Source organism: Rhipicephalus sanguineus, chromosome 2 (assembly GCF_013339695.2).
Source record: "Rhipicephalus sanguineus isolate Rsan-2018 chromosome 2, BIME_Rsan_1.4, whole genome shotgun sequence".
Taxonomy (NCBI): Eukaryota; Metazoa; Arthropoda; class Arachnida; order Ixodida; family Ixodidae; genus Rhipicephalus; species Rhipicephalus sanguineus.
Genome location: NC_051177.1, coordinates 42256153 through 42279844, shown reverse-complemented (window position 1 = coordinate 42279844; position 23692 = coordinate 42256153). Strand labels below are relative to the sequence as shown.

Here is a 23692-nt window from a genome sequence, read left to right as displayed (position 1 = left end):
ATCGGCAGTGTTTTCTGACCATGCTGAAAGAGTGTTGCAGGGCCCCTTTAAGATGAGAAGCTTGATGTTTTTGGCAATTAACATAAGTAGCCTTGTCTGTACTCGCAAAGTTTTCACTGCACATCATGCATTCCAAATGGAATATTTGGATTCCCATTAATGCAACGAGCCAGTAGTTAAGTGGCAGTGCCTGTTGTAACATTCCTCACGTTTTATATTTTTGCACAGTTGTCAGTGTGCATTGCAGATGCATAAAGCAAATGAATACAGTGCCTCAGACCCATTACGCACGCATTGTTAATGCCTGTAGCAGTTTATGACTAATGAAAACAGACAATCAGGGGATAGGTAAAGATTTATGCCAGAAACTCCTGGAAAAAAATGTCTAAACTATGTTTTGAGAAAGGGGTAGAATAAATATAACGAATAAAGACCACAAATTGCAACTGTAAACACCATATTCCAACAACATGGGACTAAAAGCAGACACCAGAGAACCACGAACTATTGTTCAAAAGGGTTTCTTATTGTTCAAATAAAATGTATACACATAAATGTTTGTTTACGAAAGAAGTTATAAAATTATAGCATTTGGGACCCCGCGGCACCGCTACACAAATGCTACGTCGCGCTGGGGTCAACACTACATAACGGCGAATGACGTGGCTTATAGAAATACAAGAAAAATGTCCGCACTTCAATTAACCAGTGGGGTGAGAGGTCCAGTAAAGCGCGAAGTTCATGGGGAGATAGATGATGCAGCCTGACGCAACACTGCAGGCAACGACATCCAGGAAACGGCTTCGATGAGCAAATCAGCGACATGTCCGAGGAGTAGGAAGGCTTTCTTTCAAGTTTGCAAAGTGTCTCCGTAGCACCTTGGGGATGTACCGCGCAACATTCACAGCCAACGGTGCTAAACAGTGATGGGTGATGAGACTCTAGGTGGGATGCGTGACATCTTGGATTCGTGCTCCTTCTTCAGTTCCTCTAGCTGCCTCTGCAGTTGTGCACGCAACTGAAGGAGCTCTCGGCTACGCACTTGCAATGGTTCCTGAAAGAAAAAATGTCTAACTGTTAACCATTTCAGGCTACCGTAACAACCTGAATATATATAGGGGCTAATGTTAGGACCGCAGAGACCGTAATACTCAAATGTATTAGTCTGTACAGCACAGAGCATTTCGTATTTTGCACTTTGTGAAGGTGCATATGATATGTGTGTCGATGCAATAAGAAGGAACCATGGCTCATAAAACAAGGAAACCAGTGGCCACTGGCCTTCGATGTACATAGTAATACTGCGGTGCTCTAAATGAATAAGTGAACAAAAGTAAGACAAAAATAATGTAGATAATATCATGCACATTCTATGTCATAAGTGGCAATTGTTAACACCCTTAGTGGCACCTGTTTGGCCTGCAAGAGTTTCGCAGGCTAAAGATCTGTGCTTTTAGAACACTCTGTAAGAACTGATATTCGTGCAGCACGACTGCAGTCGCATGATGAGCCACCAACCTGAAGGCGCATGCGTGGGTTCCAGCGGCAGTAGTAGCCTTTCCAGAGCTGGATACGACGCAGACTGGCCACCGGGAACAAGACGTGCTGCTGTGGGTAGCTGGCATACAACGGGTTGGTGTACTCGTCGATCTCACTGTTCACCATCGACCACAGTGACTGGGTCCGTTCACGTACATTCTGCATGATAGACAAAGCTCTAGCAGAAAACAGAACGACTAGTCCTGGGCCACACAAAGAAAACAATACTGTGTAAAGACATCTTTATAATGTCATGTGAGGAGCTCCAGTGTAATGCTTGCTATTGCTTTTAAAGGGACCCTAAGAGGAAAGTGATCTTTCTCGTATTAGAAAATTACTCTTTCACACTACCAAAATCACCACACTTGTCGCGCGAAGACGCTTCGTGAGCAAGAAAACGTGCTAAAAGGAAATGCAGGTGGCAAGGCCACCTTGAAGTTCCTGCACCAATCGTCGTGATGTCATGCACTTCGACGGCGTCTACCGGGACCCACCTACTAGTTGCTAACCAGTAACAATGAAGTACATTGTCCTCTGAGTCTTAACATACCAAGTTTCAGGAAATTTCGATGAGCCAATGTCGCCAACACACGAAAAATACACCTTGAAATCAGTGACATCACGCACAGAGGTTTCGGCGGGAAATTTAAAAATGGAGCTTTGACCTCGATTTTCTCCTCTATTAATAAACCTATGATGGTGATGAAGGATAAAACAACGCTTAAGACGAGACGAGATGAAGACACAGAGACGGCGCTGTCTGTGTCTTTGTCTTCATCTCGTCCTGTCTTAAGCCCTGTTTTATTCTTCACCTACAATTCACCAACCAGCCCAATCAAGCACACTGCTATGATGGTGAAATTAACAATATTAGAGTTCTCAAAGTACACTTTATCAACCCAAGACGATTCATTGTTTCACTTCAGTGTCCCTGCTTCACTCTGTGGACAAAACGGGCAGAACATTTTAACATCATCATTTTGCTCACCTCTTTAACTCTCTGTTGCTCAGAGTTGTAGAGGAATGTGCCAAACAGGCAGCTGTAGAGATGGTCCAGGATAGTGATGAGAAAGTGCTCGTTGAATTCAAAGGCATTTTTGAACTGGAAAGAGATTGTAAAGAACACTTGTAAAAGCCGTATCCTTCTGAGCTAGTCCGAGGGTGCTCTTTAAGCTGAGCCCGATCAGTTTATCACATAATGTAGAATCAACGAATTCCACCTAGTTATATGCCCACAACCAAATATGTGCATTTGAAATGGGTTTAGTGTTAAACTAAAGAAAAAAAGGCGAAAATTATTGTTGCCAATAAAACAACAGACAGAAAAATAAAAGCCTTAACAAGCAGATATTTTACGATGAAATCATAAAAGATGAAAGGTATTCTATTCTGTCAGAAAGATGACCCTTACTTGGTTCATAATCTGCCATGTGCAGTCAATGAACTGGAGAAAAACAGGTGACCGGTCTGCGTCTGAGTGCTTGTCGTCTCCGTGACCAATGCGCTGCAAGAGGGGAACTTGATGTGAATATCCCTGACATGCAACAACTATAAATGCATGGGAGTTGCGAATGGGTGAAGTAACTCGCCAGTCAATACTGCTAGCATCTAAAATACATACATACAGATATACTACTAAAACACGTACAGATATACTACTAGCATCTAAAATAACATTTTAAAAATTGCTGTACAACAGTGATGATGGATACCACATACTGTGTGGCTATAGCTGATACTCATTTTAATAATGGATATACGAGACATCTCAACAGCGTACATGTTTTGTGAGAATACAGGCTGTTTTAAAACAATCAGCAACAAAAAGACCCTTTCAGTCAGGGCAGCTAAAGACTAAAGGACAACTGAGGAGAAGTTGCAGACTCAAAATTGGGAAGATCAGGCTGACCAAACATTGGTTGTCAATGCACGACCATCCTCTCAGGAACAACCTTTGTGCAATGCACACCCTTGTTCTGGCCTCCGAAATGTTACATGCACACTCTTGAAATCAGTGTCAACAAAGCCACTTTCACTATTTTCCCATCGTTGTTGTTCATTAATGCAGTGATTAACATTCCCAAACACCAAATGCATGGGTGGTTTAATTAAAGCCCTGTGATGGTGGTGTCTATGCTTTTGTTTCACTGAACTGACGTCACGACTATCGTGGAATTCAACAGCAAATATGTACACATTTAGTTCCTTCTAATGTACTCTGCATGGAAAAGAAAACCTCAGTATAAAAAGAAAATTGCGGCAGCTACACATTAGTGGTGCGAAGACTGAGGAAGCAGCAGAGCTAGTGGCGTTGCCCTCCTCCTTTCCCTCCTCCATGCTCTCACTTTCCTTTCTCACTTTTTGCTATACTATACTACACAAGACTATGCTATGATTTACGCTTTCACCTCCCCTTTTCCCTCCTCCTCACCATCACTTCCCTTTCACACCCCTTGCTATACTATATACTACACATGGCTACACTTGCTCTCTCATTTTTCTATCTCTTTTCTATGTCTGTTTCTTTCTCTTTCTCTCTCTGTCCATTTCTTTCTCTGTCTTTCTATCTTTTTTTTTTTTCTCTTTCTTCCCTTTCTTTCATGGCACATTGTATGTACAGCTAGGGTAAAGACAAGTAAGTATTTTCTAGAATCTATGAGTTGTTGATCAATTATTCATTGGCTATCGATTGGTTATCACAAGGTATCAATCATGCATTCGGGTCAGGCTAAGGTCATCCAAGCATTTTCTAGAATTTATTGGTTATTGATCGATAATCGACTACCTATTGATTAATTATCGATGGGCTATCACAAGGCTATGGCCATGCATTTGGGCCATGCTAAGCACATCCAAGCATTTTGTAGAATTTATTGGCTATTGATAGATTATCGATTAGCTATTGATTGGTTATTGTCGATGGTTATGCTAGGAGTTGCTTGGCACATATCTGCTTTCATTGGCCCATACCTGCCGAGTTTTTGTGAATGCCGGACACAGAACGAAAAGCTTAAACAGCTTAGCTGTAAATAAAACTGACACCGGTGACCCACAAGAAGTGGTGGCTGTAGAATGACAGTCAATCGAGCGGCCCCTGCAGCTGCAAGCTTCCTTACTCACCTGAGCGAACTTGTGGCCAAAGCTGAGCCACTCCTTCTCAACGAGCACCTCAAAGCCCCGGATGGTGCGGTAGTAAGGGTCGAGCATGAGCATGGCCAGACTGGTCAGCTGTGCGGTACGGTCCCATCCGTCCGAGCAGTGTACCAGCACCGACCCCTTGGCCCCTTCGAGGCGATGGCGACGCGCAAGGCCCCAGCCAGTACGGCACGAACATGCTGTAGCCAGTGGGTGGCCTCGAGCGCAGACAGCCAGCGAGATTCGTCGGCTGCGCTGGGAAAGCAGGTCTCCTTGAGCTTGCGCAGACTCTCCCGCATCACGTGGATGTTGTGAATGTCCAGGAAACACAGCTCGGTGCACCGGTATGCCTCATCGCTCTCGTAACCACCACCTTTTGCCTGTGCGCGGGGGTCGATGCAGACAGCATTTTCAGTATTTGCTCATTTAAGGCTCATTCACATTTGCGACTGGCAACCAAAAAGCGACTCAAGGCGACCTATGTTCACACCTGCATGCAACCTATACCTGTCACCACACAGAATTCATGTCTGCTCACATTGTAAACCACATAGCCATTGCCCCTTAAAATAAGCTGGCATACTGTTCCAGCACATCTGATTGGTTCAAAGGTTTGCGACTGCAGTCACACGACTGAAAAGTCGAGCAGCGAGCAACTGAGCCAAAGCAGTCGCTTTGCAACCAAAGTGGCCATTTGTGACCACTTGTGACCACATGTCGGCAAACTCACTCATGAGTCGACTCCCTCAGACTCACTTAGGTCTGAGTGAGTCCGAGTGAGTAATATTTTGGCGAGTTTGAGTCCGAGTGAGTCCGGTAGAGGAAAATTTCAGTGAGTCTGAGTGAGTCTGGTTGAGGAAATACTATTGGTGAATTTAAGTCCGAGTGAGCCCCAAGCGCAAATTGTATTTCTTGAGTGAGCCTGAGTGAACCCCACCTTTTATTGCCGATCTATGGTCCTATCTGCTGATCTTCAGCATTACTATCCGCCTTATATCGGCTTACTTTTATACTCAAGTATATTCACACATATCTCAACGCACCAGCGTTCATGCGCCACCGCGATACTTATTGATCAGAGGCGTGAGCTAGGGGGAAACTTTCATGGGAAGTACTTGATAAATATATCTCATATAAGTCACTTATTTCATAAAAATCTCCTTACTGGGTTCATACCACTGATAACTTGTGTTTGAAAGTACAAGATAAAAAGGTGTATCGTAGAGCACCAATTATGCGAGATAAATGGCGTTGAAGAGCATCGACATCGGGATCGAAAAAGCTAATTTTACGATGACGGACTCATGAGTTGACTCACTCAGGCTCACTCAGACTCAAGTGAAGCCATCAGTCTGAATCTGAGTTAGTCTGGCTGAGTATGTAATATGTTGGTGAGCTTGAGTCTGAATGAGTCCGGCTGAGAAAAAGTTTGGTGTGTCTGAGTCTAAGCGAATCCAACTGAGGAAAACTTTGTTGAGTCTCAGTCTGAGTGAGCCCTCCGAGCAAGATATATTTCTTGAGTGAGTCTGAGTGAGCTCCAATTTTTTTGCCAACCTCTGCTCGCGACCAGTCGCACGACGCGTTCTAATTGCAGGTGTGAACGAGCCTTTATAATGTGGATGCAAAGCTTTCTTTTCTATTTTGATCTCTCAAAGTCCAAACAGCACTAGGGCTGTGACAAATGCTGCATAACTGTGATCACGTAGTGTGCTCTTTAAACATGTCCCTTAACTGGTGTAAATAAAATAGCGGTGTGAACTGACAGGAGCACAGCTCTGACAAAAGCAGAACTCTGGCAGTTCTTGCTGTACTACATTCCAGGTGCACATATTATAGAATATGTTTTGTTTTTATATGGCTGGCAATGCCTGGCAATGGCTACACTGGCGTGTTAGAGAGTGGGGAAAGCGCTCAAAGTGGTAGTCAGCTAGGCCATCAGCCAACTCCACATAGTTTTACCCTTACTCCAAAGCATCACTCTTGTTTATTTGCAGACACATTCCATACTTCCATTTGTAGTACACATAGGTGCTCTCCCTATGGCTTTGATGAGCCATCTTACCTACCCAACATAGTTGTGCAGCAGGTGAGCCTATTGCCACAATAACGGGTTGAAGGATGAATAAATGTCCTCACATTGCATTTGGAGCGTAATTCCACGCACAGCAAATTTTTCAAGCTGATAAATGCGCAAAAGCATATTGCACTATATTTGCGTAGATGCAGTAAGCTTGTGAAACTAAGGAGCTTAAGCTCCTTAAGTTACTCGGTTTATCTTACTTTTGGTAGACATTCTTACATTCTCGCAAGATTGTTTTTTTAAGGGACACTGAAGTGAAACAATGAATCGGACTAGATTGATAAATGGTACTCTGAGAACCCTAATGTCGTTAATTTCACCATCATAGGTTTATTAATAGAGGAAAAAATCAAGGTCAAAGTTGCATTTTTACTTTTTATGTAGAGCTGTGCGAACAGCAAAATTTTTAACGCGAAGCGAATTCGAATATTGAAGTGTGAGTGCGAATCGAATCGAATATTTTTCGAATATTTCTCGAATATTTCTCGAATATTTTTTGAATACTTCAAAGCAAAATTGCAGAAAAAAAGGTTGGAGAGGATTCCTAAGCATATTCTTATGAGGTAGCAGCATGAAAGTGTTTCTTTTCGCTAGGCTGATGAAGCGCTGGCAGGGTGGTGTTTCATAGTTGTCTTATCAAGAATGAGGCAATGCAGAGGCCGAATTGTATTTATGTACATGATTTGGTGCAACCAAAGTGTTGCTGACAACACTTTACACGTGATAGGCAAAGATGCCATTTCCTCAGCCTCTCCTCCTCTTTCAACTTCTGTGGAAGCCCAACTGATGTGGCGGACAAGGGTGTGCTCCCTTCAAGTCCGGAGTTCCAAGTCAGCCTCATAGACTTTGATATACAAGAACATCTGAAATTTTGGATGCTAAAAAGCTTTGGCTTCCGATTTTTTCGGACTTCCTGCCCGAACTTCAGGTCCAAAACAGCATTAATTGAGCCCCCACCTCTGCCACATCTTTCATCTCCATGTTGGAACCAGCGTTTCCTTGAGTTAATACTAGGATGTGCGAATATTCGAAATTTCGAATATTTTTCGAATAGTGTTTGCTATTCGATTCGATTCGCACTGGAATATTACTATTCGAGCTTCCCAAAAACAAATACAGTCAATGTCAAATTGAAAGTTCCCCCTTCAAATTTTTAATATGCTTCACCTCATTACACTCTCGTATTGCGGCAAAGCTGCCTTTCAAGCTCCGTTACGGTCGAACTTTGTCAAGACGGTCAACGTCCGATTGGAAGTGGTCCCTAGTTTTTCATTATGCTTCGCCTCATCACACCCCAGTATTGCGGCAAAGCTGCCTTTCAAGCTCCGTTACGGTCGAACTTTGCCAAGACGCAGTCAACGTCCGATTGGAAGTGGTCCCTAGATGTTCAATATGCTTTACCTCATCACACCCCGGTATTGCGGCAAAGCTGCCTTTCGAGCTCTGCTACGGTCGCAAATGTAGTACTAACTCAACTGGTTCCAACATGGAGATGAAATATGTGGCAGAGGTGGGGGCTCAATTAATGCTGTTTTTGACTTAAAATTTGGGCAGGAAGTCCGAAAAATCGGAAGCCGAAGCATTTTAGCATCCAAAATTTCAGATGTTCTTATATATCGACGTCTGCGAGGCAGATTTGGAACTCCAGACTTGAAGGGAGCACACCCTTGTCCGCCACATCAGTTGAAAGAGGAGGAGAGGCTGAAGAAATGGCATCTTTGCCTATCATGTGTAAAGTGTTGTCGGCAACACTTTGGTTGCATCAAATCATGTACATAAATAGAATTCGGCCTCTACATTGCCTCATTCTTGATAAGACAACTATGAAACACCACCCCGCCAGTGCTTCATCAACCTAGCGAAAATAAACACTTTCATGTTGCTATCTCATAAGAATATCCTTAGGAATCCTTTCTAACTTCTTTTTCTGCAATTTCGCTTCGAAGTATTCGAAAAATATACTAGAAATATTCGAGAAATATTCGAGAAATATTCGAAAAATATTCGATTCGATTCGCACTCACACTTCAATATTCGAATTCGCTTCGCACCCAAAATTTTGCTATTCGCACAGCTCTAGTTAATACATTTGCTACCGTAGCAGAGCTTGAAAGGCAGCTTTGCCGCAATGCCGGGGTGTGATGAGGTGAAGCATATTGAAAATCTAGGGACCACTTCCAATCGGACGTGGACTGTCTCTTGGCAAAGTTCAACCGTAACGGAGCTTGAAAGGCAGCTTTGCCGCAATACCGCGGTGTGATGAGGTGAAGCATATTGAAAATCTAGGGACCACTTTCAATCGGACGTTGACTGTCTTGGCAAAGTTCGACCGTACTGAAGCTTGAAAGACAGCTTTGCCGCGATACGAGAGTGTAATGAGGTGAAGCATATTAAAAATCTGAAGGGGTCACTTTCAATTGGATGTTGACTGTATTTGTTTTTGGGAAGTTCAAATAGTTCAAATAGTAAAATTCCAGTGCGAATCGAATCGAATAGCAAACACTATTCGAAAAATATTCGAAATTTCGAATATTCGCACACCCCTAATTTTATGCCGAAGTCTCCATGCGTAACATCACAGATTTCAAGGTATATTTTTTGTCATATTTTGGTGATAATGGCTCAAGAAAATTTCGTGAAACTCGATAGGTTATGTCTATGGCACAGCCCCCCACCCCCTTCCAGACGACAATGTACTTCATTTTTACTAAGTAGGAACTACGTAGGACCTAGAATACACCATCAAAATCTATGACGTCATGGCATTTGGTGCGGAATTTCAAAGTGGCGTTACCACCCGCATTATCTTTTTGTGCATTTTCTTGGTTACCATGCGTTGTTTCGTGGCAAGCGTAGGCATTTTGGAATTGTGACGGAGTAATTTACCAACAGAGAAAAATCATTTTTCTCTTTAGTGACCGTTTAACTGTTTGTCCAGTGAAGACAGCATGAAGCTCAATTAACTGAGAGTGTCTGCAGTGAAACAGTGGTGCACATCTAAAGCAACTGTGGCGAGCCTTGAGCAGCTGCCAGGGCATGCTCACCTTGTTGGCCACAGCATTCACGCTAGGTCGAGCGTCCATTATGAAGAGCTTATGCGAATGTGCATTGGCATCCATGATCATCTGCAGGTAGCTCTCGTCCTCTGCACTGCGTTTGCCGCTCACACCAACATTGGGCTGACTGCAACGGGTTATGGTTGCCTGTCCCTCTGGGTGGATCCAGGACAGAACCTGGCCACAATTGGTTGAGAACATCAGGAAACATCACATTTTTGTTCACTAAAACTGCTGAAGAAACACTGTAAGAAATAAAATAACAGCTTTTAGCACACTTAACCTCAGCATTTTGCCAGGTGTAATGCAAGTACGGTAGACTCTCAGCAAACAGAAATCTCTTAAACGGAAGTGCTCCTTAAACAGAACAACTGCCTTTAATACAATTGATTTCATACTTGTATTCTGCACCCCTGTTCACCTCTCAGGAAACGGAACTCCTGTTAAACACAACACATTTTGCTGGTCCTTTTGGGAGTCTACTGTATATGTGGTCATCCCGAATTCACGGACTAAATTAACATACTCGAGCATACTTAACTGCGTGCCTGTTGTCAAAGCATCGGCTACAGCAAGACACGTGGCAGCCCTCATAGTTGCGTTAATTTCGCACTTGCCCAAGATAATGTTTTGTGCCTCATTTATGACTTCATGGCATGACATTTGGTGAGGCTTTTTGGTTAACAGTTGTGAAGTGCACTTAAATGAAAAGTCAAGCATATAAGTGGCATGCAGAGGAATGAAAAACAAACATACAGGAATGCGGCCCCGGCTTCTAAAACTGGCCACTGCTTCCAAAAGACTGTCATCGGCAGCAGCTGGAACGGCTAGCTGCGGCACACAGAAACAAGAAAATCTGATATTGTCAATTTGCAATAACAAAAGTAGAAGTGCAGCCAAGCAGTACATAAAAATGTATGCAAGCTCTTCCATAGCCGGTTCCCTGATTGGGACTCTAATAAATATATATTTACAAGCACTAAAATTTGAAGGATACATCAAAAGACTTACACACAAATATGTTTTCAGTTTATAACATAAAACAATTACATTTATAAATATTCAAATAAGCTACTAAATCGCCCTCTCTTACAGTCGAGAAGCAAAGGAGGACTGCCACAAACTACTTTTGCCGCAATTACATCAGATAAAAACATCCTGCAACAAAGCTTTCACATAAAAAGAGAGTATACTAAAAATTTTCCGACGTACTTTCTTTAAAAATATGTATTAAATATTACCATTAAGTTGTTCTTCCAAAACAAAATATTGAAAATATGACTATACATGTACTGTGCTCACGAATAGGAATCGAAGTTTTTAGTATAACGACCGGTATGAGCTCGAGGTAACTGCGTCGTGTCGCTACTAGACATGTGCGAATAGTAAATTTTAGGTTCGAAGTGAATTTGAAGCGAATAGTGATTTGGCCGAATAATTTTTAATCGAATTCGGATAGTATATATCACATATTATAAAGAAAAATGAGCATACTTGTCATGACCCAACTAACCAGCACATAAAATATGTTGTGTTTTAAAATTTATTATACTTCGAGCATATAAGCCAGTATAACAAGCTTTTAAACTTAAAAAATGATGAATCGATGTGAGGATAATATGTTTGTTTAAACTTGAAGTGGGGCTTCGTGGCAGTGCAGATTTCCCCTGGATAGGTGTATTCACGGTACAGCGCTCCTCCACCGCAGTGAAACCACCTTTACAGGGGGTTACATGCGGTTTAGATATGTTTATTCGTTCATTTCGAATACTTCGAAATTTCCAATAAATTAAATTCGTGCCGAAGCGAATTTGAATACTGTAATATTCATTCCAATATTCGAAGTGCTCGAATATTCGCACATGCCTAGTCGCTATGAATCTGGCTGCTGAAGGTAATGCTGAAGGTTACAATTATGTTGATAGTATGACAAGAACTGAAGACAGTGGAAACAACTGTGCATGCATTACTTAGTCCTAATTTGTTTAATTTCAATCCACGAGAAATGTACAGCTAACCGCAATAGCTTGTCAAGCAGCAACGAATCAACACTATATACATACAGCCCAGCAGTAGAGGCCTGCTGGGAAACACGTAAAGGGCCCTTGTAGAGCAAGGAATTCGGAAAAAAACTGATCTCCCTCGTAACTTCACTGCTCAGCCTGGTATTTATGGTTGCATGTGGAAGCATTCAGTTCACATTTAGATTTAAAAGCACAAGCAACATTGCAACAAAATTTTGCTTTTCCAGCTTCCTCTGTTAAGATAACCATTGTGCTTAGTTGCGGACAAGCACCAGGAAGTTGTGCGCTGCATGCAACATATGTAAAAGGGTCAACACCGCAGCACAGCACAATGGCAACTCACAATGGCAGGATAGGTGTCACACAATTGGTAGTTCTCATTTGCCCGGCTCAGTCGCCAGCTCTCGGTGGGCAGGCCCTGACGTCGGTACTCGGCCAATGGGTCATAAACAGCCCAGCCGTTCACGGTGAATCGTCCACCGTACTCAAAGGCAAACAACGGCTGATGTATGCGAATAAAAAAACAAGAAAGCCACGATAAGAAAACTTCGATATCTCATTTCCCCGCAAATGAGACAGTAGCTTCAATATTCATACAGCGCTATTAGTACTGACTCCAGTGTAAACAGCTGACTTTATATATATAATCTTTCACTTGCACTTGCAGCTGTATGGCACTGAGTGAAGGCAAAGAAGTGAGGGTGGCATCACAACTTGTCTCACTTATACATTTTTTTTATGGCTCGGCAAGCTTCTAGTCACAGCAAGGCTGGCATATTTCTTTGTACTTTATAAACATAATCTGGCAATCCAGTTTGACACTTGAATCTTCTCTGTCCTCTGAATTCTTTAAAATAGCATCTTAGTGGGTTCACGAAAAGTTGCACAGATTCTAGTAATTCTTACAGGTCATTTTAGTGGCACCCTTTCAAGAAAACCCATATAATAAAATTGTGCTACATAATCTGCACTGTTAAACACACTGCAGAGAGTGCTGGAGTTATTTGATTAGGGTACCTTGAACATGCTAGCTCAAAGGACACCTCATATGATTTTAGCACTGTAATGAACAAGCGTAGCCGCAAGGTGGCACGAATTTGGTTGAAATTTTCTTCTAACAGAAGGCCACGAACAAATGATTCTACACAAAATGCACAGCTTAGAATGTCCCCAACCATGGCACATTAGTATTTTGATTAATAGAGAGTTTTAGAATTCAGACAGCAAATGTTTGGGGCTTCAAGAAGCTTTGCATGCACTGGCTTTGAATCATGCAGAAAGTACAAATTTTAGAATAGAATGTCATGCTCACAGTTCATGTCTTGCGCATTCAGCACTAGCTAGAAAGGCAAGCTTCTGTTAATAATTAGTATTAAAAGGCAATACATGAACTGTCTTTGGCACCCATAGATTTCTTGAATTCTTCGTAAAGAAGAAAACTTACTTGTAATAAATTCACTGGCAATCAGGGGCACTTCTGTATGTCTAACTCATTTCACATAGTCAGCTGACCCAAAATTGAGCACGTTAGCCATTTTAAGGCCTATGAGCTCAGAAGTCTACAACTGTTCTTAAACACAGCATTGATTTATTGTTCAATCTTTGCTACATGCGTGAGATGAGAAAAGGCAGTAATGTGCATCAGAATTTATTTTTAAAGATGTCTGCTACTCAGAAATCAGGTCAGTATAGATCTAGATGAAAGCCGTCGCATCGATGAGTGATGCCTTTTTTTCTATTGAAATAGAAAATAAATGAAGGAGTTATCACCATTCCTTCGTGACGACTACCCCTTTCCACATAGTTGTTAGGATAAAATAATAATAATATATTATGAGACGACGCCCAGTTCGATAATCGAAAAGTTATATTTCAATGTCCCAAAGCGGCGCAGCCCGCGTGACAAACGAAGATGATGATTACAATGGTTTCTGTACAGATGAAGATGAACTATATAGTCAGCGCTCACACTATTTTCCCCCTTCGCGAAAGCGGGCAGCAGGTTAAGGGTAGGAACGCCGAATATATGGTTTCAGGCGAGAGACATGAGCGATCTCGGTGCTGCGGCGACGACGATCAGTAGCCGCGCTGGCTGGAGCGACGCGATAGTTCACGGCAGATGTCCTTTCCAGCACGGTGTATGGACCGAGATATCTATGAAGAAATTTTTCACAGAGCCCAGGGGTACGAACAGGTGTCCACAGGAGGACTTCGTCGCCTGGACGGAACGAAACAACACGACGTTTCGCGTCAAAACGGACTTTCCTCTTGTCCTGAATGGTAGCAGTGTTGGCGCGGGCAATTTCACGGCAGCGGGCGACGCGAGCAGCGAACTCTTCTGGAAGGGACGAAGATGGAACAGAGGGCGTGGATAAAAATGTGGTGTCCAGAACAAAAGTCGGTTCACGGCCAAACACGAGGAAAAACGGGCTGTAATTCGTCGTGCGTTGTGTGGCAGTATTATATGCAAACGTGACGAAAGGGAGTACAGTGTCCCAGTTTTTGTGATCTGGCTGAACATACATGGATATCATGTCGGACAAAGTTCGGTGAAAACGCTCTGTAAGACCATTTGTTTGCGGATGATATGCTGATGTGGTCTTATGTACGGTGTTAGAGGCCTGGAGGACTTCAGCAAGAACATGGGAAAGAAATGTCTTGCCACGGTCACTAAGGAGAACACGAGGGGCACCGTGGCGCAAAATAATGGCGCGCAGGACAAAATCGGCTACTTCCGAGGTAGCACCAGAGGGAAGAGCTGCCGTCTCCGCGTAGCGAGTTAGGTGGTCCACGGCAGTAACAATCCAGCGGTGACCGGCTGGCGTAAGCGGGAGGGGTCCGTATAAGTCGATGCCCACGAAGTCAAAGGGAGCGGAAGGGCACGGCAGAGGTTGTAAAGGGCCTGCGGGAAGAGATGTGGTACGTTTTCGGTGTTGGCATGACGCGCAGGAACCGACGTACTTCGCCACACTTGTTGAGAGGCCAGGCCAAAAGCACCGAGTTTTGATGCGCTCGTAAGTCTTGTGAAAACCCAAGTGGCCAGCTGTCGGGTCGTCGTGCAGGGCTTGTAAAACCTCGAGACGAAGTGAACGAGGGACGACTGGAACCCATTGGTTACCGAGAGGGTGGTAAATGTGCCTACATAACGTTCCATCTCGAAGTTTAAAACGTTCAAGCTGTCGTCTTAAGCGGCTGTTGGGGGCACGGGATAAGCCTGTAAGCCGATCGATGATTGTGCGGCAGTAGGTATCTGCATGTTGGAGCGAGGTGAGATCTGTGGATGAAAGAATGTCCACTGAGGCAACGGACTCTTTCGGACTACCGGCCGTCTGCTTGGTCACTTGGCTGGTTGGTGATGAACAGATTGAAGGCGACACTTGGGCGCTTGGCGAGAGCGGGCACCGCGACAAAGCGTCAGCATCTTGGTGTTGCCGACCCGACCTATATGTGACACTATAGTCATACTCTTGCAAACGCAGTACCCAACGGCCAAGGCGTCCCGACAAATTCTTGAGAGACGATAACCAACACAGAGCATGATGGTCAGTGACGATTGTGAAATGCCGGCCGTATAAATAAGGGCGAAACTTTTGTACGGACCACACGACGGCGAGGCATTCTTGTTCGGTGATGCTGTAATTTCGCTCAGCAGGAGAAAGAGTGCGGCTCGCGTAGGCCACGACTTGTTCTTCGGAAGCGTGGTTCCGCTGCAGCAGGACGGCACCGATGCCATGTCCACTTGCGTCAGTGTGTAGGACAGTAGACGCTGCAGGGTCGAAATGCCGAAGCACTGGCCGCGATGTGAGGCATCGCTGGAGAGTGTGAAAAGCGGCTGCGCATTCATCCGACCAGACAAAAGGTGCGCTCGCGGTCAAAAGCTTGTGCAAAGGAGCTGCAATAGTGGCGAAATCACGCACAAAGCGGCGGAAGTACGACGCTAAGCCGAGGAAGCTGCGAAGGTCTTTAGGTGTGGTTGGTGTAGGAAAGTGCAGTACTGCAGCAACTTTGTCGGGATCGGGCTCAATGTCATGCCTGCTGACAACGTGACCTAATACCTTGATGCTGCGGCTGGCAAACCGACACTTCTTAGTGTTTAGCTGGAGACCGGCCTTAGCTAGACAGGTCAGAACTTCGTCTAGCCGTTCCAGGTGCTGTGAGAAGCTGGATGAAAAGATGACAATGTCGTCCAGGTAGCAAAGGCAGGTCTTCCATTTTAATCCACGCAGTACCGTATCTATCATTCGTTCGAATGTGGCTGGGGCATTGCAGAGGCCAAAAGGCATTACATTGAATTCAAAGAGTCCATCAGGTGTGGCAAATGCAGTCTTCTCTTTATCGGACTCGTGCATCGGGATCTGCCAATAACCAGAGCGCAAGTCGAGGCTCGAAAAGTACTCGGCACCTTGTAAAGTATCAAGAGCGTCGTCGATCCGAGGCATAGGATAGACGTCCTTACGAGTAATATTGTTCAGCGCTCTATAATCAACGCAAAATCGCACCGAGCCATCCTTTTTTTTAACGAGCACAACAGGAGAAGACCACGGGCTTGCCGAAGGCCTGATAATGTTGCATGCGAGCATATCGTTGACTTGTTCTTCTATAACTTTGCGTTCAGAAGCTGATACACGGTAAGGGCGGCGACGTATGACACGAGATCCGTCTGTGTCGATGCGATGAGCGGCCACTGTTGTTTGACCCAGGCCATCGGAACAAACGTCAAAGCAAGCGTTGTGTTTCATTAATATGGTCAGCAAGGCATCAGTCTGGGTCGGATTGAGATCTGTACTCAAAGTGGCCTTTAGAGCACGCGATGAACCTTCCGCGGGCGTACATTGTGGAAATGACGAGTCAGTTGAAACAGTAACGACACATACCGGTGCGTCTTCGGTAATGCTGGCAACAGTAGTCCCCTCTGGCAGCAGTAGGGCTTCTGGCGTCGTGTTGTAGGCGGTGATGCTTGCATAACCACGTGTGAACCGCACTAGACAAGATGCGATGGCGATGCCTCGAGAAATACAGCGCTGGCAAGGTGTAACCACCGCGTCGCCATCTATAACGTCTCGTGACCTGATCGTAAGTACACGTTCTTGCCCTGAAGGCAGGAGAAAATCCGCAGCTGTGACAAGGTTGGGCGGTGAAAAATCAGCAGCAGAAGAAAGCTCAGTGTCCGTAATACGAATGAGAGGTTGACCGCAAGAAATGACAGCCGACGAAGCCGATAGGAAGTCCCAGCCTAAGATTATCTGATGAGCGCATGAAGAAAGCACAGCCAGCTGTACATGATGGCGGACTCCGTCGATGAGAACGCGCGCAGTACACTGTCCGGTCGGGCAAATCGGATTGTCATTAGCGCCGCATAACAGGGGACCGACATAAGGAGTTTGCACTTTCCGTAGACGAAAACACAATTCGCGGTTAATGACTGAAATTGCGGCTCCAGTGTCTACAAGGGCGTCAACACAAACACCTTCCACACAAACAGGCAGTAAATTTGCTGGGCGAGACGGAGGAGTTGTGACGTTTCGACAACGAGCAGTTTCCCCTCCAAAAACTGCAGCTTCTAGTTTTCCGAGTGGCTGTCCAGAGAGATCGGAGCAGGACGCAAGGGTGATGTCGTACGCCAAAATGGTGACGGAGAACGGCGGCGAGGTGAACGAGAAGGACGAGGCATGGCTTGGGGCAGTGGAGGTGAGGGCGACCGACGTGAGGAGGATGGATACGGTGCTGGAGCGTAGGCATCAGATCTTGGGGCAAAGTCTCTTTCATAAGCAGAATAGCCACGTCGTTCATCCTGCTGACGGCGGTGGCAGAAACGGGATATATGGCCCCGTATGCCACAGTAGAAACAGACGGGGCGCGAAGGACGCCAGGTAGAGTAGTGTGGTTGCCCTTGTGCCTGTGCTGCCATCGAAGCCAAATGGTCGCACGGAACGTCCGCAGGCGCAGATGACATTGGTGCAGGGGCCCGTGATGCAACTTCTGCGTACGAAGGCATGCGAAAAGGTACAGGAGACGGGGCACGTGCGACGCTTGTCATCGATGCCAGTTCGTCCTTGATAATTTCACGCAGGTTGGGAGGAGGAGAGCGGACAGGCGAAGTGGCTGTGTTGCCCGGAACAAGACCGTGAAGTTCCTCTCTGACAATGGTGCGGATCAGGGCTCGCAATTCTTGTTCTCCAACAAAGCGAGCGTCAGAGGAGGCGTGTGGAAGGCGCATGGAATAGAGCACGTCCAGGCGTTGGCATGTGGTGATTATGTCCTGAACTGTATTTGGGCTCTGAATGACGAGAGCACTGAAGGCCACAGAGTTCACGCCTTTCAGTATGTGACAGATGCGATCGGCCTCCGTCATGTCACTCTGGGCACGGCGACAGAGAGCCAGAACGTCTTCAATATACGACGTATATGATTCGTCGGGCCCTTGGATGCGGGTTGCGAGCTTCTGTTTGGCTACCTCAGAGCGTCCTGCAGATGTACCAAATATCTGACGGAGTTGCGCCGTGAAGGCTGCCCAATCAGGAAAGTCACTTTCATGGTTGTGGAACCAGGTTTTAGCCACTTCCCTGAGGTAAAAAGGAACGTAGCGTAGTTTGTGGGCCTCGTCCCAATAATTACAAACACTGGTTCTGTCATAATTGTCGAGCCACTCCTCGACGTCTTCACCGCGAAGGCCGGAAAATACCGGAGGGTCTCGCTGCGACGTACTCACTGTGTAGTTAGGCCCAACTGGCGGAGCAGAAGCGGTTGCGGCAGCGGAGGCGTTGTTTTGTGCCATCACAGTCGTTTGCGAGCACAACCGTCGACCAGACCGGAGCTCCAGGGGTGACCGGTAGAGCAAGAGGATGTGGGAACCACAGCACTCTCCACCACTTATGAGACGACGCCCAGTTCGGTAATCGAAAAGTTATATTTCAATGTCCCAAAGCGGCGCAGCCCGCGTGACAAATGAAGATGATGATTACAATGGTTTCTGTACAGATGAAGATGAACTATATAGTCAGCGCTCACAATATATATATATATATATATATGCTATGTTGGCTTATAGTACAAAGCTTTTGTGAAATAGTGTGCTCTATACAAATACCCAAGTTTGCTTTTCTTTGTTATCATCACTTCTTCTCTTCTATGTGCAAAATATAACTGGTGATATGGTGATAACTGCTTCATTTCTTTGTCGTACAGAGTAACCAGCCAGAGCAAGCTGTATTGCAAGTGGTAAGCTACATCAATCTCCCCGCTTAACCATTCTACATCAACATTCTTGCCTCCTCGTGGGTAAATCCTCAAGTTAGGCTGCTACAGATGTGTGTTCGTTGCCTGGTCAAGTCCGATTCTGGCTGTACACGCTTGAACATAAGAAACCGTTCAGAAATAAAACAAAGTGCTCTGCTCATCTTTTCCTCATTTCGTCCATGCTGAAGATGGATGTTGAGCATGTTGAAGCAAAAGAAAGCCCAACACTGCAAGCCTCAAGCATCTCCGCATGCCACTTCTGAAGAATGAGACTAAAGTTTTGTGTTGTGCCCATGTGGGCCATCACTTACCAGGCTGTTGGAGAGTGGGAAGGCCAGCTTGTGCAGTTTGTCGAAGATGTCTCGGCGCGAGTGGTTCTCCTGCTTATGGGCAAACTTCAGACTGCGCAGATCCTTGCAGAAGAGCTCGATGCCGTATGCATTCTCTCCACGACTGGACGCGTAGCCAACCTTCTCTATGCGACTCACGACGCCGAGTGGGACTTCGAGCGTGAATCGTGGCTCCTGCCACGATTGATCGAAAAGTAAAAAAGAGACAATGGAGCCCGAAACAATCGTTTAAGCGAAGAATGCGCATGGCACCGGGATAATTTGTGCAAGGTGCTAAGTGTCCATTGAAAATAGAACAAGAATTCAGATTACAAAAGCTTAGTGTCTCGTGAGACAGGAATACAAGCAATACACTCAAACCTCGATATAACGAACACGGATATAACGAATTATTGGTTATAACGAAGTAAGTTAAGAATAGTCTTGTAATGGATACAGTGTTACAAATAAACGTTTATAACGAATTTTCGGATATAACGAAGTTTTTTTTCGTGGCAGATGTGACTATGTTATAATGAGGTTTGAGTGTATAAAGTATTTTAATAGCGAGTAAAAGACATGCTTAAAAGTTTCAATGGCAGAAATGAAAAAAAGGAAGAAATCATCCTTTGCATGAGCCACAAGGATGAGGAGTCAAAAATAGTCAGCTTGCTGCACAAAAAGTAATAAAACTTGCTTAGCCAAGTAGAGGTGCAACCATGGCCTCATGTAGGTGAATATTACAATGCCAGTACTACGTGTGTGAGAATTTTGGACTTTATGCAGCTGTTCTACTGTGTGGAATAGCTAGCTACCATCTGTGAATTGCAGTAAAAATAATAAAAGGAGCAAGTTCTTACTTGTGTAAAAGCCACAATATCTTATTGAAAATTGAGCAGTTGTTACATGTCACTACTATGGGAAATATTGTTGCAACAATACAATAATAAGCTTGGCATTGAATGAGACATGGTTCTGTTTAGTATCTGAAGCACACAAAATGTGCAAGGTTTCCATACTGTTTGATGCAATGTAGTGTCACACATGGGCTGATATAATGCCATGACTCAATTGCTAATATATATTCAATCATGCATTTAATCAGCGTTGCAAGAGGCACGCTGCCAACATTACAGTTTGAACCAGGAAGTCCTGATGGACAGATGATAAGAATGAAATAGAATTGCACGAAAAGAGTTGTTACATTACAACTGACATAAGTGACATCTGAGTTTACACAGTTCACTAAAGCAGTTAGATAGAAAATGAAATACTAATGGTTAAATCAACTCTGAATTACAGAAACAGCAACAGACAAAGAGTGTGCACAGGCATAGTTTTTTTTACTTTGCGTTAGCTAGATACGGCCTGATATAGTAATGTTACGAAGCACGCACAAAAAAAGCTAGCGGCAGAATGCCTGTACACTTACAGTGAACTGTTTGGAGCGGGAATTCTGTGAGAGGAAAAAAGTATGGCATTGAAAAAAATTATTTTAACCACCTTTCCACAGAAAAGCTCCATGATGAAGCACTAATAAGTCACACATTAAGACAACTCAAAACTAGGCTATTTTAAGAACTAGTTTAAAATTTCCTACGTAGAGATAGCACAGAAGGTGGGAAAAAAATGTAGTTGCCATTAAGTGAGGCCGATGCAGGTATACGTAAAAAATGTGACAAGCCAAGCACCATTAAAATAATAAGAAAAGGCCACAAGATGTACCATGTGATCTTTTTTATATGATTGTTATTCTCCCTTTAGTGGTTTTCTAATCACAGTGCCTGCACCACTGGGTGTGCACGTATCTACAGTATTGTTTGTTCTTTGGAAATTTGTTGGCATTCAGGCGTCAAAAGCAGCTTCAATATGTAATATGTTCACATTTACATTCAATATTCAACACCTTCAATATGTAAGGTGTTCACATTTACATTTAACAGATGCTGTTTGCATAAATGTCAAATATCCCAACAAAGTGGAAGAAATTTTGCACTGAACACTAATGCACTACGCCCTTTAAGAGTAGTTGGTCCTCTATGATTTCAGCAACATTTTTTTAAAGGTTACAACATGTCACCGTGGAAAACAATGTCCTCAACAAAAGTGCCTGGCATGTTAAACTGATGTCCTTACCTTCTCAACACTGCGAAAGTACAGCTTGTAGTTAGTGATGAAGAGGCAGCCGCGAATGGGGCCTTGGAACGGGCACAAGTAGGTGACATCTCGTGCTGCATATCAATGCGAGTCAATGTCACATCTGCCGCACTTCGATAAAATCGCTGGTATTTCATTACGGCCTGGCCCCTTTATGAGCTGTTCAATGAAGCTGACTTCAAATAACTCAAAATTCCAAGGTTTTTGAGTAATGAACATTTTCATCAACTTGGTTGATTGCAGCCAGAAATGGTGGGTGACAAGATATTTATCCCACCGTCACAGTGATGTAACAGTACACTCACGTTGATAAATCAATTGCAAACGAATGATAAGTAAGCCTTCAAATGCATAGTCATCACCAGCAAATAAAAACAGAAGCTCCATCACCTTTCTGAACAACATGCGGCTGCTCTCCAGGCAGCAGAGGCGGCTCCTGCGTCTTTGTCACCTTGGACACCTCTCGCATCTGAAGCAAGTGAAGGGAACTTAATGGACGACCACCGGGAGCCAGAACGCTATATGTGCTGCTTAGTGTAGCCGTCGCAAACTCACTGCCAGATTGGTTACAAATGTAGGCAAATGGCGCAACTTTAGTTGACTAAAGCCTTAAGCAGTACTGTCTCTTTCACTAAATAAAAATCTTTTATGTAAGTTGGGCAGCGATAGTCCGTGCAGATCAAAATATGTGGAGGCATACATAAGCAACGAAAATGCAAATATGAATCAACTTTGGATAACAGGCAGATTATTCGCGCATAGTTTTTCTTTCCTTTTAACTTTCTATTTTTGTGTTATTTTTCAAAGGAGGTAATGAAGTCAGTGCAGTCAGATGACATGCAATGAAACGCCGCACGAGTTCTGCTGTTTAAAGATACAAAAACGCACGGCACACCTGCCATCATTGGTATTCGCTTAGACATAGGCCACCACTTTGAATAAGCGCCTCAATTTCTTTACTACGCCTTCGCTGAGTCTGATTTGGAGCAACGGTAACAGAAAAACGCTAGAAAGATGCTCGTGAATCCTAGCGCGAGACATGTCGGCGTGCAAACTGCACGATGTAGTGCGTACTGTACACCAAGAAAATCGCACACACCTTGAGCTCCTGCGTGAGTTGCATGTTTTCCGTGGATGTCGAAGAGGACGAACAGAGCGACTTTGAAGGCGAGTGAGAGCTGTGGCTGCCCACAGACCGAGGGCCGAGCTTGGAGTTTAGCGAGCCGCTTTCCGAACCTTCCAACGAGTCAACGCTGGCAGGCTTTAGTCCGTGGCTATTGTGGGTTGCTGGTTCTCCTTGCTTCGCCTTGTCCATCGCTCTCGCGTGACGCCTCGTAGGTAATTGCTTGTTTTGGGCACAGTTTTCACTAGCTCCTGTGCTGGTTTCTGATATCTAGGACGCCGCCATCAAAGAGGCGGAGCACGGAAGTAGTGACCAGCGTGGAGAAAGTAGAAGGGAGAGTCACTTGCGGTATGAGTTCAAACATAGAACGTACGAGGCAAACCCCCGGCAATGAGGAGTTCCGACGCACGATTAATAAATGTTCATCCGTTTTACCATTTCGTTACTTTCATCGAAGGCAGCACAGACGTCACAGTAGGGTCACAGTTCCATCACCGCGACTGTGCACGGCTTGACTTGGCCGGACCTGGCTGCGTTTGGCTGCTATCTGCTACAGTGGATTTAGCCAATTTGCCACTGCATTTTTGTTTCGTTTTGGAGCATTGGCGTATCGGATCAGGCTGTTGGAAACGAACCGGTGCTAACGGCGGAGACTTTGCGGGTAATTATGTGCTAAGAACAAGCTGCTCGAAAACTGATCAAGATTTTGTGGCGGTGTTACGGCTAACGTTTGTTACGGCCTTTCATTTGCCTGCGGGTGTTATTTGCTAGATATTTGTGACGGGTGTATTGCGTCGCTTGCTTCTTGTAGTTTCATACTGTAGAGACAAGCTTACGTGGTCGTATCATCTGCACGGAGAAACTGAGCTCATCGTTTTAATTTCTATCTTGCAGTGCGCATTATGTCGGCCGACGCGGAGAATATTCGCGTCGTGGTCCGATGCCGTCCTCTCAGCGAAAAGGAGCAGGCAGCGGGATGCCAGGAAATTGTGACGGTAAGGTCGTTGTTTTTA

General features: G+C 44.6%; 2 protein-coding genes across 2 annotated transcripts in view; one reads left to right on the top strand and one right to left on the bottom strand.

The window, feature by feature from the left end:
- Nucleotides 1–435: 435 nt before the first annotated feature.
- LOC119382825 (myotubularin-related protein 2-like) lies at nt 436–23149 on the bottom strand. The gene is given in 14 exon segments (XM_037650691.2): nt 436–1054; nt 1519–1698; nt 2528–2641; nt 2951–3043; nt 4660–4835; nt 4838–5054; nt 9799–9987; nt 10567–10641; nt 12178–12336; nt 19382–19594; nt 20832–20855; nt 21536–21630; nt 21947–22025; nt 22656–23149. Coding segments are annotated over 14 exon segments (1968 nt in total). The 5' UTR covers nt 22872–23149; the 3' UTR covers nt 436–916.
- Nucleotides 23150–23260: 111 nt separating this feature from the next.
- The window catches only part of LOC119382824 (kinesin-like protein KIF3A), a 33441-nt gene continuing 33009 nt past the window's right edge, over nt 23261–23692 (top strand). The window contains exons 1-2 of the mRNA XM_037650690.2: nt 23261–23340; nt 23574–23674. Of these exons, the coding sequence (XP_037506618.1) occupies nt 23582–23674 (93 nt within the window). The 5' untranslated portion in view covers nt 23261–23340; nt 23574–23581. The remainder of the gene's footprint in view (nt 23341–23573; nt 23675–23692) is intronic.